This window comes from Castor canadensis, chromosome X (genome assembly GCF_047511655.1).
Source record: "Castor canadensis chromosome X, mCasCan1.hap1v2, whole genome shotgun sequence".
NCBI lineage: Eukaryota > Metazoa > Chordata > Mammalia > Rodentia > Castoridae > Castor > Castor canadensis.
This window is the reverse complement of record NC_133405.1, coordinates 75,752,833-75,768,533: the sequence shown is the minus strand read 5'-3', so window position 1 is coordinate 75,768,533 and position 15,701 is coordinate 75,752,833. Positions and strand designations below refer to the sequence as shown.

The 15,701-nt window shown below is 37.2% G+C and overlaps 1 protein-coding gene across 4 annotated transcripts in view; it reads right to left on the bottom strand.

The window, feature by feature from the left end:
* Atrx (ATRX chromatin remodeler) overlaps nucleotides 1–15,701 on the bottom strand; it is a 195,036-nt gene that overhangs the window by 129,442 nt on the left and 49,893 nt on the right. For all 4 annotated transcript variants that reach the window (XM_074062634.1, XM_074062635.1, XM_074062636.1 and 1 more), the window contains exon 2: nucleotides 14,321–14,433. In XM_074062634.1, coding sequence (XP_073918735.1) covers nucleotides 14,321–14,433 — 113 coding nt within the window. The remainder of the gene's footprint in view (nucleotides 1–14,320; nucleotides 14,434–15,701) is intronic.

Below are 15,701 nucleotides of genomic sequence, written 5' to 3'. Positions count from 1 at the left end.
GTGAGAAGACATGGAGCAAAAGACCATGAGAGGGAAAAGATCCACTACCAGACTGGTTGAATGGAAATGACTTTTTTTTAATTACAACCATTGTTTTGTGTGTGCATTTTATTCTTCATTACTGTATATATAGCTAACTATGCTGACTCCTTTTTTGAAATATCTAGCCCTTGCAGATGTTCTGAAGCACCTGATGTATTTTTAAGGTAGGAGTAGTCAAGTAACACAAAGTAAATATGGTTTTGTTAAAATTCATATGAATGTTATTTGGGGAGAAGTGTCAAAACCCTTGCAGTTGAACACATTGTCTTTGTGCTGTGGTTACCAGGAAAAGGAAATGCAAACAGTGAAGTCAGTGTGCTTATAGCGAGGAAGAATAAACACTGTCCCATTTTATTTTACTCAACAGTAATAATTTTTGGGTGGAACTGGGGTTTGAACTCGGGGCTTTCCACTTGCTAGGCAGGTGATCTACCCCCAGCCCCTCAACAGTAACTTTTTACAAACTGATTTAAAACTAGGAAAATATCATCTGAATGAAGATGTACAGATGACAATCATGTGAAAAGGTATGGCTCAATTTATGTCATTAGGGAACTGCTAATTAAAACAGCAAAGAGATACCTCTAAACACCTATCAGAATGGTCAAAATCCAAAACACTGACAATACCAAAAGCTGTGAGGATGTAAAGCAACAGGAACTCTTGTTTATTGCTGGTGAAAATATAAAATGGTACAGCTACGTTGGAAAGACAGTTAAGCAGTTTCTGAGAAACTGAACATATTCTTACCATATGATCCAGCAAACACACTCCTTGGTATTTACCCAAAGAAGTTGAAAACATATGTTCACAAAAAAAATACACTCAAGGGTTTATATACATGTTTACTTTTCATTTATATGAAACACACTTAAAGCAGCTTTATTCATAATTGCCAAATCTGGAAGCAGCTAAGACATTCTTTGGAGGGCGAATGGACAATCAACCTGTGGAATTTTTCAAGCTAAAAAGAAAATGAGCAATGGTGCTGTGGAAAGACCTGGAAGAAATTGCAATGCATATTATTATTAAGTGAAAGAAGCCGATCTGAAAAGGATGCAAGTGTATCATTCCAACATAGGACATTCTGGAAAGGGCAAATCTACTAAGACAGTAAAAAGGTCAATGGTTACCAAAAGCTAGCCAGGAGGAAGGAAGGAATAGATGTATGACAGAGGGGTTTTCTTGTTTTGTTTTGTTTTTAGATTCCTGAGGTTTAAATGCATGGCTTCACCTATGCTAAGCAAGTGCTCTGCCACTGAGTTATATCCTCCTCCTAAAACAGAGGATCGTTAGAGAAGTGAAACCAGTCTCTATGATACTACAATGAGTAAAACAGGTCATAATATATTTGTGAAAATTCCTAGAATATGTAATACCAAGAATGACTCTTAATATGAATTACGGACTTGGAGTGACAATATGTGGCTAAGAAAGTTCATCAATTTTAACAACTGTACCACTCTGGAAAGGACTGTTGACAATGGGGAAGCGCACTGGGGGAGGCCCATATCAAAACTCACTGTGTGCTTTTCATTTAGTTTTGCTATAAATCTAAAAGTAGCCCTAAAAATACTGTCTCCCACTTAACAAATTAAGGGGAAAAGAGCTTCATCAAAAATCTACACAAAAAAGCTGGCAGAGTGGTAGAGGGCCTGCCAAGCAAGCGCTAGGCCCTGAATTCAAACTCCAATGAGCCAAAAAGAAAAAGAAATCTACAAAAAGCCCACAGGTAACATCACCTTTAGTGATGAAAGAATGAACACTTTGCCCTTAAGATTAGAAACAAAACAAGAAAATCTGTTGCAACTTCTGCTCAACTTTGTAGTAGATATTTCTAATCAGAGCAAGTAGGCAAGAAAAAAGAAATGAATAGCATCATGATTTGAAAGGAAGGTGTAAAATCTTATATGGCGTTCCAGCAGAATACAGCATGTTCCTCTGGGACCTTCCACGTCCACCCTTCTCCAGGCCAGGGGGTGCACTGAGGGACCCAGGCTCTGCAGACACCTTGTTAAGGCCACCCACAGGCCAAGTGCAGGCCTCGAGGAAGCAGCTAACCCCCTCAATTCCCACACAACCCTGCGGGTGCTTGGTCTCCCGGCCCAACCTTATCAGGTCTAAAAGTGGAGCCCCCATCAGGCCATCGAGGAGAATAGCAAGAAGAATGGCGGCTGCTCTAGCACTAGAGAGTCCTTACAGGCTTGGAGGGCCAGAGAAGGCAGGCTCTGCACACTAAACCTCACCAACACTTTAGGCTAAGGAGTCCCAGAGATCTGGGTCCTTAGGTGACCACTATGTTCCAGCGGGGTGATACCTAACTACCTAACATCCTCCCAACAACAAAGATAAGACGTTAACAGGCGACACCTAACATTCTCCCCATACCGAATGTTAAGGGTGCGCTAACGGTGCTCTAACGTAAGTTGAGCCCCAAAGGACTGACCATCTTCTTGCCATCACAGCGTAAGGGTATGCTGATAGGACACATGGGCCAATAGGAAAAGCCCAACGAATATTTACATCCTTAGCCAATAGGAAACACCCACAAGGAAACGCCCACTGAACATTGGGCCTCTGTAGTAATCTTATATACATAATACGAACCCGCCCTTTTCGGGCTGGAGGAATGGCTCAAGTGGTAGAATGTTTACCTTCTGTAGTGCAATGCTGCGAGTTCAAAACCCAGTCCCGCCAAAAAAAAAAGCTGCTGCTGTCCGCTTTCCCCCAACCCTTTTTTTTTTTTTTTTTTTTTTTTGCGGTACTACAGTTTGAACTCAGGGCCTCACACTTGCGAGGTAGGTGCTCTACCACTTAAGCCACTCCACCAAACTTTTTTTTTTTGTGATGGGTATTTTTTTAAATAGAATCTTGTGAACTATTTGCTTGGGCTGAATTTCAACCATGATCCTCCTGATTTCTGCCTCCTGAGTAGCTAGGATTATAGGTGTGAGCCACAGGTGCCCACACCTTCAACCTTTTAAAATAAAACTTTTGTTTCACCTTGACATTCAAGAGATTGCTAACATATGATAAAGTAGAGTAGAAAATTACAAGTGTCATAAATGCCCAAGTGTGTTTTTAAAAAGCAAGGAAATGTTTTCTGGAAGTTGTTAGAATGGAGTTGTTAGACCGCTTCTAGAAGTGACAGCAAGAATGACATTTGTCCATATTTACTCAGTGGGTGAGAAGACATGGAGCAAAAGACCATGAGAGGGAAAAGATCCACTACCAGACTGGTTGAATGGAAATGACTTTTTTTTAATTACAACCATTGTTTTGTGTGTGCATTTTATTCTTCATTACTGTATATATAGCTAACTATGCTGACTCCTTTTTTGAAATATCTAGCCCTTGCAGATGTTCTGAAGCACCTGATGTATTTTTAAGGTAGGAGTAGTCAAGTAACACAAAGTAAATATGGTTTTGTTAAAATTCATATGAATGTTATTTGGGGAGAAGTGTCAAAACCCTTGCAGTTGAACACATTGTCTTTGTGCTGTGGTTACCAGGAAAAGGAAATGCAAACAGTGAAGTCAGTGTGCTTATAGCGAGGAAGAATAAACACTGTCCCATTTTATTTTAGTTTCCTGTGCACACAGTGTACATAAAGAACAAAGGAGTCCTAATTTATATCTAGCCTTTACACGTATTAAAGAGGCTGCTAATGTTTGACAAAAGTAGAGTTAATAAACTAACTAATACTGTACATGTTGTGTTAAAATTCCTAAGGTTGTCTTACGAAAAATTTGAGCAACATAATCCACTGGATCAGTGGAAAAAGGATATTCAAGATGCTTGTATTTTGAAGACACTTTCAAATTATAACTTGTTACATGTGTGCAGTTTATTGCAGACTGTTGAGTATATATTGGACAAATTGAGTCCTTACTTGAAATATCTACTCCATCCAGATGTTTACAAGTGCCCTGTGTATTAAGTTAAATATGGAGAAGTAAAATATTTTGTAAATATCTCTTTGCTAAACTTCATATGAAATACTGTCCCTTAGGAACAGAATTGTGAAAACACCTCTGTGAGCAGTATGGTACTGCCTGTACTTGTTCAGTGGTTTTGAGGGTGGGATGAAAGCAGATGCAAAAGGTACTATACTAGTGTCTCCATATTTGGGACATTTTCAGACACCATTTTTCAGTATATTTTGTGCATTTTGTCTTGTAACTATTTATAATGAGCAAATAAGTCCAAATTTTGCAATATCTAGTCTCTATGTGTTAGAGATATTGCCGGTGTATGACAAGGAGGTAAAAGGTACATTTTGTACACTGCTGAAATTCATAGAAAAGCTTGTACTCTGTAAACAACATTTGAATGGGAAATAAACAGCAAGAGAAACTATAGAAAATAGTCAAACACATGGAGACTGAACAATTCACTCTGGTTTTTTTTTGTGGGAATGGGATTTGAACTCAGGGCTCAAGTGTGACTTGCAAAGCAGGTACTCTACCACTTGGGCCACTCCTCCAGTCCAACAACTCACTCTTGAATGATCACTGAGTCATCGAAGAAATAAGGGGAAAAAAAATCCCTAAACTACTGAAAATTAAAACACAACTTATCAGCACCTGTGGGATACAGCAAAGGAAGTGCTAAGAGCAAAGTTTATAGCTGAGTGCCAACATTAAAAAATCAAGATATGCTGGTCACTGGCAGCTCACACCTGTAATCCTAGCTACTCAGGAGGCAGAAATCAGGAACATCACAGTTCACAGTGAGCCTGGGCAAATAGTTCTTAAGACCCTATCTCAAAAAAAAAAACATTCACAAAAAAGGACTGGTGAAGCAAGGTATAAGCCCCAGTATTTAAAAAAAAAATCCCAAATAAATGAGCTAATGATGTACCTCAAGGTCTTAAAAAGAACAAACCAAACTCAAAAGCAGTAGATGAAAAGAATGGGATCAGAGAAGAAGTTAACTAAATGGAGACTAACATAACAAGCCAGAGAACCAATGAAACAATGAGCTAGATCGTTGAAAAGATAAACAAGATGGACAAACCCTTAGCCAAACTAACCAAAACAAAGAGGGAGAAAGCCCAAATTAACAAAATTAGAGATGAGCAAAGTCCTCAATTCAAACTCCAGTACCACGAAGAAAAAAAAAAAAAAAAACACCCACAGAGATGAGAAACGGGATATCATAACAAATACAAAAGAAATTCAAAGTCTCATTAGGGAATACTGTGAAAACCTAGAAATTATCAAGCAATGAAATTGAAGCAGTAATAATCTCTGAACAAAGAAAACCCCAGGAAGGGACAGATTCACTGATAAATTCTAGGAGACCAAAAAAGAAATCAACACCAGTATGCCTCAAACTATTCTGTAAAATAGAAAAGGAAGAAATGCTACCAAACTCATTCTATGAAACCCATATTATACTGACACGAATCCAGGCAAGGACACAACAAAGAAATTATAGAACAATTTCCTTAATGAACATAGAGCACAAAATTCTGAATAAAATTCTTGCAAACTGAATTCAACAACACATTAAATGGGGCTGGCAGAGTGGCCCAAATGGTAGAGCACCTGCCTAGCAAGCATGAGGCTCTTAGTTCAAACCCCAGTACCACCAAACAAACAAACAAATAAATAAATGACTGTTCCTAAGACAGAAGTCAGCAAAACATTAAAAAGATCATACATGTGCAGGAACGTGGCCCAAGTAGTAGAGCATAGCAAGCAAGAGGCCCTGATCAAATCCCAGTACCATCAAAACAAAATCACATACCATGAACAAGTTGGTTTCACTGTAAAGATGGAAGGATGCTTCAAAATATGCAAATCAAAATGTACGAGCACATAAACAGAATAAAGGCCAAAAATCATATGACTATTTCAATAGACACAAAAAAAGATCCAACATCCCTTCATGATAAAAATCCCTGAAAAAACTAGGAACAGAAAGAACATACCTCAACATAATAAAAATTATATTTGATAAGCCTATAGCCAACATATTAAACAGGAAAAACTGAAACCATTTTTTCTGTTGTCAGGAAGGAGACAAGGGTGTTCACGTTTTCCACTCTTGATTTCTTAGCCAGAGCAGTAAAGCAAGAGAAATAAATAAAACACAAATAGGAAAGGAAGAAGTCAAATTATCCGAATTTGTAGGTGATATGATCCTATACCTAAAAGACCCTGAATAGAATACTTCACCAAAAAGCTCAGATATTATAAACACTTTTGGCAAAATAAAAGTATATAAAATCAACATACAAATATCAGTAGCTGTTCTATATACCAGTAATAAGCAGGCTAAGAAAGAAATCAGGAATACAATCCTGTTCACATAGCCTCACAAAATACCTACGAATAAGCCTAAGGAAATCAAAGACTTGTACAATCAAAACTAAAAGACTGCAAAGAAAGAAATTAAAGAAGACACTAGAAGACGGAAAGAGCTCTTACGTTCATGGATTAGCAGAATATTGTGAGAATGGCTATACTGCTGAAAGCAATGTACAAATGCAATGCAATTCCCATCAAAATTCCATTTCTATTTCACAGAAATAGAAAAATCAATCCAAAAATTCATATGGAAGCACAAAAGAACCTGAATAGTTGAAGGTATGCTGAGCAAAAAGAGCAATGCTGCAGGTATCACAATAACCAACTTTGAATTATACTGCACAGCCACAGTAACAAAAACAGCATGGTACTGGCACAAAAACAGACATGTAGACCTGTGGAATAATGATCCAGAAATAAACCCACACAGATATAGCCATCTGATTCTGGCCAAAGTGCTAGAAATATACATTGGAAAAAAATTATAGCCTCTTCAACAAATGGTGTTAAGAACTAACTGGATGTTCATATGTAGAAGACTGAAACTAGATTCCTATCCCTCATCCTATACAAAAATCAATTCAAAATGGATCAAGGATGTTAATGTAAGACCTGAAACTTTGAAAGTACTATAGGAAAACACTTTAAGACACTGGGATAGGAAACAACTTTCTGAATAGGACTTCAATTGCTCAGGAAATAAGAGCAAGAATTGACAGCTCAGGTTGCATCAAATTAAAAAGCTTCTGGACATCAAAGGAAACTATCACCAGAGTGAGGAGATACCCTACAGAATGAGAAAAAATGTTTGCCAGCTATTAAATGGATAAAGGATTAGTATCCAGAATATACAATGAGTTCAAAAAATTAAACACTAAAAGAACATTCTAATTAATAAATAGGCAAATGAGCTGAATAGACAGTTCTCAAAAGAAGTACAAATGGTCAATAAATACAGGAAGAAATGTTCAATATCCTTAGTCGAAAAGAAAATGCAAATTAAAATAACAGTGAGATTCAATCTCACCACACTCAGAATGCAACCATCAAGAAAACAACAACAGAACAACCCACTTCAGGACCCCACCCTTCCTGAAGGAGCTTTCATTCTTTTCCTTAATTCTTTTCCTACCTCTAGGCTCACCCTTCCTTGTTGAGAGGTACATTCTTCAGCTTCGTGAAACAAGAACCCAGAATACCAACCCTCCTTCTGGCTAAACACCTAAGCCAGCAAGGTTGAGTAGAGCCTCTTGGTGCATTGGCCAGGACTTCATCAGAAGAGTTTAAATTTCATCCAGGTCTAACTAAAATACAGACTTTCAAGAATTATCCTCCAAACACAACAAGGGGATTGGACTATGAGCACATGATAAAAGCGAGAGCACACAAGGGAGGGGTGAGGATAGGTAAGACACCTAAAAAACTAGCTAGCATTTGTTGCCCTTAATGCAGAGAAACTAAAGCAGATACCTTAAAGCAACTGAGGCCAATAGGAAAAGGGGACCAGGAACTAGAGAAAAGGTTAGATCAAAAAGAATTAACCTAGAAGGTAACACCCACGCACAGGAAATCAATGTGAGTCAATGCCCTGTATAGCTATCCTTATCTCAACCAGCAAAACCCCTTGTTCCTTCCTATTATTGCTTATACTCTCTCTACAACAAAATTAGAGATAAGGGCAAAATAGTTTCTGCTGGGTATTGAGGGGGGGAGAGGGAGGGGGTGGAGTGGGTGGTAAGGGAGGGGGTGGGGGCAGGGGGGAGAAATGAACCAAGCCTTGTATGCACATATGAATAATAAAAGAAAAATGAAAAAAAAAAAAAAGAATTATCCTCCACCTTAGGACTAAAAAAGGGGCTCTGTGGACAGTAACCTTAATGTGTTTCATTCTGTCCTAAGGGTAATTTATATTCAACTCTTTTATAGTTGGATCTATTAATGTGCATTTGTAAATTACTTTTTTAGAGAGAAATAATTTTAAGGTTTTTTTTCATAAAAACATAAGGCTACTAAGAGTATTTTATTTTACTGGAAAAACAGTTTTGTTTAAATTTAAAGGTTTTTAAAGCTATTTTAAAATACAAGTTAAAAAAGAAACAAAAAAGTCAACAAATAGGAAGGATACAGAAAGGTATTGGATATATTTTGGGGAAAGAAAACAGGTTAAAGGGAAAAGAAAATGTTTTTGGATGAAAAAAAGATTTTGTAGGATAAAGTTTGTTCTAAAGGCCTGTTCCCAGATACGAGAAGGTGGTGTTATTGTTGATTACCATGGCTGTGATTTCTTCCCTGAACGCTGGTTTCATATAGTTTTTGTGTTGAGAACAGATAACAGTGTATTGTACAAAAGACTTGAAACAAGGGGTTACAGTGAGAAGAAACTACAAGACAATATTCAGTGTGAGATTTTTCAAGTTCTTTATGAAGAAGCCACAGCATCCTACAAAGAAGAAATTGTGCATCAGCTGCCCAGCAATAAACCCGAAGATCTAGAGGATAACATTGATAAGATCTTGAAATGGATTGAGCAATGGATCAAAGATCATAACTCTTGACCTATAAGACTGGCCATATTACAGTCACTCTTGTTGATAGTTTTCTGTCCATTTCATAGAAATTGCCCAAATATCAGTTTAAAAAAAAAGATTAAAACTATATTGTAGGCCTGGCAGGTAGATAATGTAAAGGTTTTGCCTGGGTTTCTTTTTCTCCATGAGAAAGCTAAACATAATGAATATAATATTAAGGTTTGAGAGTAAAAAAAAAATAAAATAAAATAAAGGCCTGTTCCAAAATAAAACCTCAATGTTCAAAAGGTAACAAATATATGAGTAGGTCTTAAGTACATAAAAGATGGAACTCATAAAAAGTTCATGTATATGATCAATATGACTATAATTCAAAAGGTTATCTAAATAACCAAAATTTGTTTAAATGATAACCAAATGATAGTCAAAACTGAATAAACTAATACAAATCTAGCATCTAGCTCTCCATCTTAAAAATATTCTGCTCTTTGTAATTGCTAAAAAATAGCTTATAGGTTTCCTTTTTTTTAATCAGGGTTTTGACTACTAAGGTAACTGAGTCATAACTAATTGAAAGCTTATTTGAGATTCCGTTTATGTCAAGGCTTCTAAAAGATCACTTCATAATTGTTGTTAAACAACTATTAAGTGATACTAATACAGTTAGTAATATGTCTGTGACTAAAGATGTGTGGGCTGAATGTATAAGCTTCATTTAAACATATACAGAAGTTTACAGAGTTAAAAATGTGTTAAGTTTAATACAAGTAATATGACCAGCTAAGGCTCTCTTTTATCCAAAATGTAAAGACCTTTGGATTTATGGTCAGTGCCATTCGGATGGGAGAGGCTGCCATGGGGACAGCCCTGCCATTTGAAACCTGAATTACATCATTTCTCCTGGCTGGAAGTACAATTTAAATAGCATTTTTAAAAAGTGCCACCTCATTACCTACAGAGCAGACAATATTAAGTTTACTTAAAAATGGATGCCAGTAAAAAAATAACTTGATGTCTCCTGGTCCTGGCAACCAGTCAACTAAATTTCCTGACAATTAGATTTCCCTTGTCACCTCTTAAATTTAAGATAAAAACGGGAGCCTCAAATAAAGGCCTCCATCTACCAGGGACCCTTAAATAGGCCTCTGTGAGAAGGCCCTCACTGCTATCCTCTACTGATGCCCTTTCTAGCTCAAAGCAGTCAAGGTTATATCTTCCAGAGGAAGAATGAGACAGAAGGGCCCTGGAAACCTCCATTATGACCGCCCTGTGACCTTAACAGGTGGAAAGAATGAAAAGCAGGACAGACCAGAATAAGTACAGTACACAGACTAGGACATAACCAATTAGAACATTTCGGGAACAGCCAACCAGAATGCTGCTTTCTGCACACCTAATTAGCATAGAGATTAAGCACCGCCCTGAAGAAAATGGATAAAAACCTCAGATCATATCACTTCTCTGAAGTCAGGTTCCCTCCCTTCCCACAGGAGCTTTCATTCTTTTCCTCAATAAACTTTCCTACCTCTATGCTCAAAAATAAGAAAACATAGCAGACACCTGTGGCTCACACCTGCAATCATAGCTACTCAGGAGGCAGAGATCAGGAGGATGGCGGTTAAAAGCCAGCCCAGACAAATAGTTCTTGGGACTCTATCTCAAAACACCCTGAGTTCAAGCCCCAGTGCCAAAAAAAAGAAAGAAAGAAAGAAAAAGAAAACAACAACAAATGCTGGTGGGCATGGAGGGGGAAAGGAACCCTTATATACTATTGGCAGGAATGGAAATTAGTACAGCTACTATGGAAATCAGTGTGGCAGTTCCTGAAGAAACTATATGATCTTGCTGTATTACTCCTGGGTGTATATGCAAAGGAATGTACGTAAGCATACAATAGAGATGCCTGCACACCTTGTTTATATCACCACTGTTCAAAATAGCCAAGTTATGGGATCAGCCTAAATATCCATTCAGTAATGAATGGGTAATACTCCATTTTGTATGTATATATGTACATATAGGTGGAGTATTATTTAACCACGAAGAATGGAATTACATCATTTGTAGAAAAATGGATGGAACAGACATCATCATGTGAAGCAAAATAAGCCAGACTAAGAAAGACAAACACTGCATGTTCTCCATTATATGCAGAATCTAGACCTACAAAAAATGAATATAAAACAGGGACCAGTTTTGGGGATCCAGAAGTTGGAGAACAGGCAAAAGGAGAAGGTGATGGGTTGGAGACTATGATTGGTGTACATTACGCATGTATGAAAATAGAATAATAAGCCCAGGCACTTAGGGCTCACACCTATAATCCTAGCTACCCGGATGGCTGAGTTTAGGAGGACTGTGGTTCAAGACCAGCCCAGGCAAATAGTTCTCGAGACCCTATCTCCAAAATAACCAGAGCAAAATGGACTGGAGGTGTGGCTCAAGAGGTAGAGCACCTTCTCTGCAGTGCAAAGTCCTGAGTTCAAACCCCAGTCCCACCAAAAGAAGAAAATAGAATAATGAAACTTGTTAAAAATTGCTTTAAAGGGGGAGATAAGAAAATATCACAGAGGGACTGAATTTGATCAAAGTACAGTGTATGCATGTATGGAAATATTATAATGAAACTCCTTTTTACAATTAATATACATTAATTTATAAAAAGCAGAAACATTTCAACAGCTGTTAGCAAAAATCAACAGGAGCTGCAAACAAAAAGGTAAGTGGGAGAGATTCAAAGCACGACAAACACTCCGTGTGTGAAGAAATGAACACAGCTAAAAGGAGATGAAAGACAGGACCCTAGCCAGTAGCAAGTGAAACCTGGGCATCACATATAATCACAAGGAATTGCATTCTGCCAACAACCTGAGATGGGTGTTTTTTGTTTTGTTTTTGTAGTACTGGGGCTTTAACTCAGGGCCTTTACCTTGAGCCACTCCACCAGCTCTTTTTTTGTGAAGGGTTTTTCGAGATAGAGTCTCATGGACCTATTTGCCCTGTCTGGCTTCAAACCACTATCCTCCTGATCTCTGCCTCCTGAGTAGCTAGGATTACAGGCATGAGCCACTGGCGCCCAGCCTGACTGAGTTTTGGAGTAGGGTTACCACAGAGCTGCCATAAAGGAACACTGTCTTACCCACACCTTGACTTTGGTCTTGTGATACCCTAAGCAGAACTCAGTAAAACCATCCAGACTCCTGACCTACAGAACTATGAGATAATAAATTTGGGTTCTTTTAAGTTGCTCATTTTGTGATCAGATGCCATAGAAAACACATTAACTCTTATTAATAAAAAGAATACCTAGGGCTGTGGAGTGGTACAAGCAGTAAGAGAGCCTGCCTAGCAAGCATGAGGCCCTGAGTTGAGACTCCAATATTGCTTAAAAAAGGAAAAAAAAGTATACCTAAGTAATCTCAAAGTGTTCTCCATCCAATTACTTACTAGCTATTAACAAAATCATAACTTTACAGATTAATCTAATGGATACAACCATAACCAAATAACCTAAGTTAACATCACCAATGAAGGGACAAATCATGCCCTGTTGATAAGCTGCACAGAGAAAAATATAACATCACTTTATGTAATATTCTGCCAAAATATACAACCTAAATCTAATCACAACTAAACAAATAATCCACATTAAGGGCCATTCAAGGAAGTAATAACTTAGTCCTTTTCAAAAATGGCACAGCTCTGATAAAGAAACGGTTTTAGATTTTAAAAAGACTAAAGATGCATGTGAACTGTATGCAATGTGTAATCTTGAACTAGATCCTGGACTTTGGGGAATAAAAAAACTTACCTATGACCATTACTGAAGTAATTGATAAAAACAGCAACTCTGGATTTACTTTACCATCATTTACCCTCCTTCCCTTTGTTATTCTTTACTTCCTATATTTGCTGGTCGTTATTGCAATTACTGTCCTCTTGATTTCAGAAAACCCTTCATTTCTTCCAGTACAGAGGTATTTTCTCTAGCGTAAGGCTTGTGACCTCCAGATCTCACCTTTTATTTATTGGGAGACATCATTACTCCACTCTTCATTTTTAAGGATTTTTTTTGTTCCCACTAAATGTGGAGTTCTAAATTGAGAATCATTTGACACTTAAAGAAACTGCTTAATTATCATTTGCTTCCTATCATTTCTGGTGTTAAATAAGTCATCAGTATTACTGTTTGTTCCTTTAAAAGTCATACCTTGCCGAGTGCTGGTGGCTCACACCTGTAATCCTAGCTACTCAGGAGGCAAAGATCAGGAGGACTGAGTTCGAAAGTTCAAAGCCAGCCCTGGGCAAATAGTTCATGAGACCCTATCTTGAAAAAAAAACCATCTCAAGAAAAAAAAAGGCTGGTGGAGTGGCTCAAAGTGTAGGCCCTGAACAATACCTTTTTTCTTCTGCCTACTTAGATGATTTTCCCTTGGCTTTGGCTCTTCAGGAGTCTGATTGTGATATGATTGATTAATTGTAGTTATCCTGCTTGGTATTCACAGCATTTCTTCAATCTGTGGCTTGATGTCTTTCAGTCACCACTTTTGCTTTGCCAGTATCTTTTCAAATTTGACTTCTGACACTTCTCCCTTCCCTCCCTTACATGTGTGGTACTGCTTCTTACTATAGAATTTTTTTTTTGCAGTACTGGGGTTTGAACTCAAGACCTGGCTTGCTAGCCAAGTGCTTTACCACTTGAGCCACGCCCCTAGCCCTTCACCGTGGTATTTTTTCTTATGATATGTGTGTGTGTGTGTGTGTTCATCCATCTCTCTATACCTACTGACCTGACACAGGATTTAAAAAAAAAAAAAAAAAGAGAGCCAGGGGTGGTGGCACATATCTGTAATCCCAGCACTCAGGAGTCTGAGGTAGGAGGATGGTGTGTTCAAAGCTAGCCTGGGCTATATAGTGAGTTCAAGGCCAGCCTGGCTACACAGTGAGACCATGTCTCAAAAACAAAAAAAGATATTCGCCAAATAAACTCAGAAATATTATTAAACAACATAAAAATGTAACTCCCAGTACATGAAATATTCATATGCAGGGGGAGAAGAGCACTTGTCTATGAAGCTCAAGCCTCTGAAATCAATCCTCAGTACCATAAAAAAATTCTATACTGCTCCCACCTCTTCTAATACTATTTTTCATTATGGTCAACACTCAACACCCTATCAGACTTTTCCATTGGTACATAAAACCAAACTAAATGCTTCCTTCTCTAAGTTTCTATAAACCATACAAAGCTTACATTTTTACTTGCCAAAATGAAAATTGCCCATAGCAGATACTAGCAAAGACACACAATAGGGATTCTATAAAGCTTGCTCATCTCATTATAAACTGAAAGCCTGTAATAGCTGCTCCTTTCCTTCCAAAAAAACAAATGAAGAAAAGACTAGAAGATACAGCTTTACTTTTACAATTTACCTATGCTTTGATTCATTGCAAGTCGTGGAGGAGAACTTGTTTCTTCAGATTCTTCTGATGAGTGTGCCAGGAAGTCATGAAGCTTCTGCACCAATGTATTCAACTTGCTTTCACTATCAAAACAAAAATTTAAAGAACTGCTTAGTCAGCCATGTAATTAACTAAATATAAACATCTAAAAAATTGACAACCTATCTATTCCACAAAGACTTCTGAGAATATGCATATTCAAATAAGTGTTATGAGCATTGAAATTTATTTCACCAGGACAGAAAAATACAAGTACTTGTATACTAACCAAGAGTTAAAATATCACTTAAAAGAAAATGCTGACTGATATTATTCACAAAATACTCCCAAGAAATTGAGATCTTTCAAGGTACTGTATAGTTTTTAAGAAACAAAATAAACCCACCTGTCCCAAAAGAGAAATTTAAGGGAGTAAAGGCAAAAAGATATTCATATCTGAATTTTATTCATCTTTATTTCAGTCAATAGCTGGCTCGTGGACGTAGCTTGTCATACTATCAGTAAGTACTTTAGTAGTTATTTTCTCTTATTTGTACACAGGCTGTATTTTGAAAATCTTAGAAACCAAAACATAAGTAGAACACCTTTCTGAGAAAGATATAAATGTGTCAACACCTGAAGTAAGGAAAGCCCAGATTTTTTTCCTTTACATAAAAAAATCAGTAATTTACTGAATACATTTATTGAGCACTTACTCTCTTTGAAGCCCTCAGCAATGTTTTTTAAATTATTTTATCTTCTGCTTGGCACAAAATAATTGTATAACTGGCTTATACAAAGATCACTAAAACATAGGAAAGGACTTGGAAGAGATCAGACTTTCAACTTTACGGAAACATTTATGTAACTAAATTTTATAGTATAAACTGAAACTGTTAAGTTATATAACAGGGTTATAAGGAGCTCAAAGTTTAAGTTCAGAAAATAAACATTTACCCCATTTTTAATAAAAGATTTTCTAAATATGAACTCAAAAGGGAAAAGACAAATCTGACTTCATTAAAATTCAAAATTTTTGTGTATCAAAAAATACCATTAAGAAAGTAAAAAGAAACAATGTATACACATATGAATAAATGAATAAGCAATAAAAAAAGAAAGTGAAAATAAACCACACCAATAGAACACCTTTTTATTTCAGCACTGAGGTTTGAACTCAGGGTGCTGCACATACAAGGCAAGTGCCTGAGCCACATTCCCAGCCCTTTTGCTTTGGGCACTTTGGAGACAGAATACAGCTTCTGTTAGGCCAGCCTGGACCACGATCCTCCTATTTTAGGCTTTCAGCCATCATTGGGACAACAGACACATAACACTGAGCCTAACTATTAGTTGAGATGGAGGTCTCATG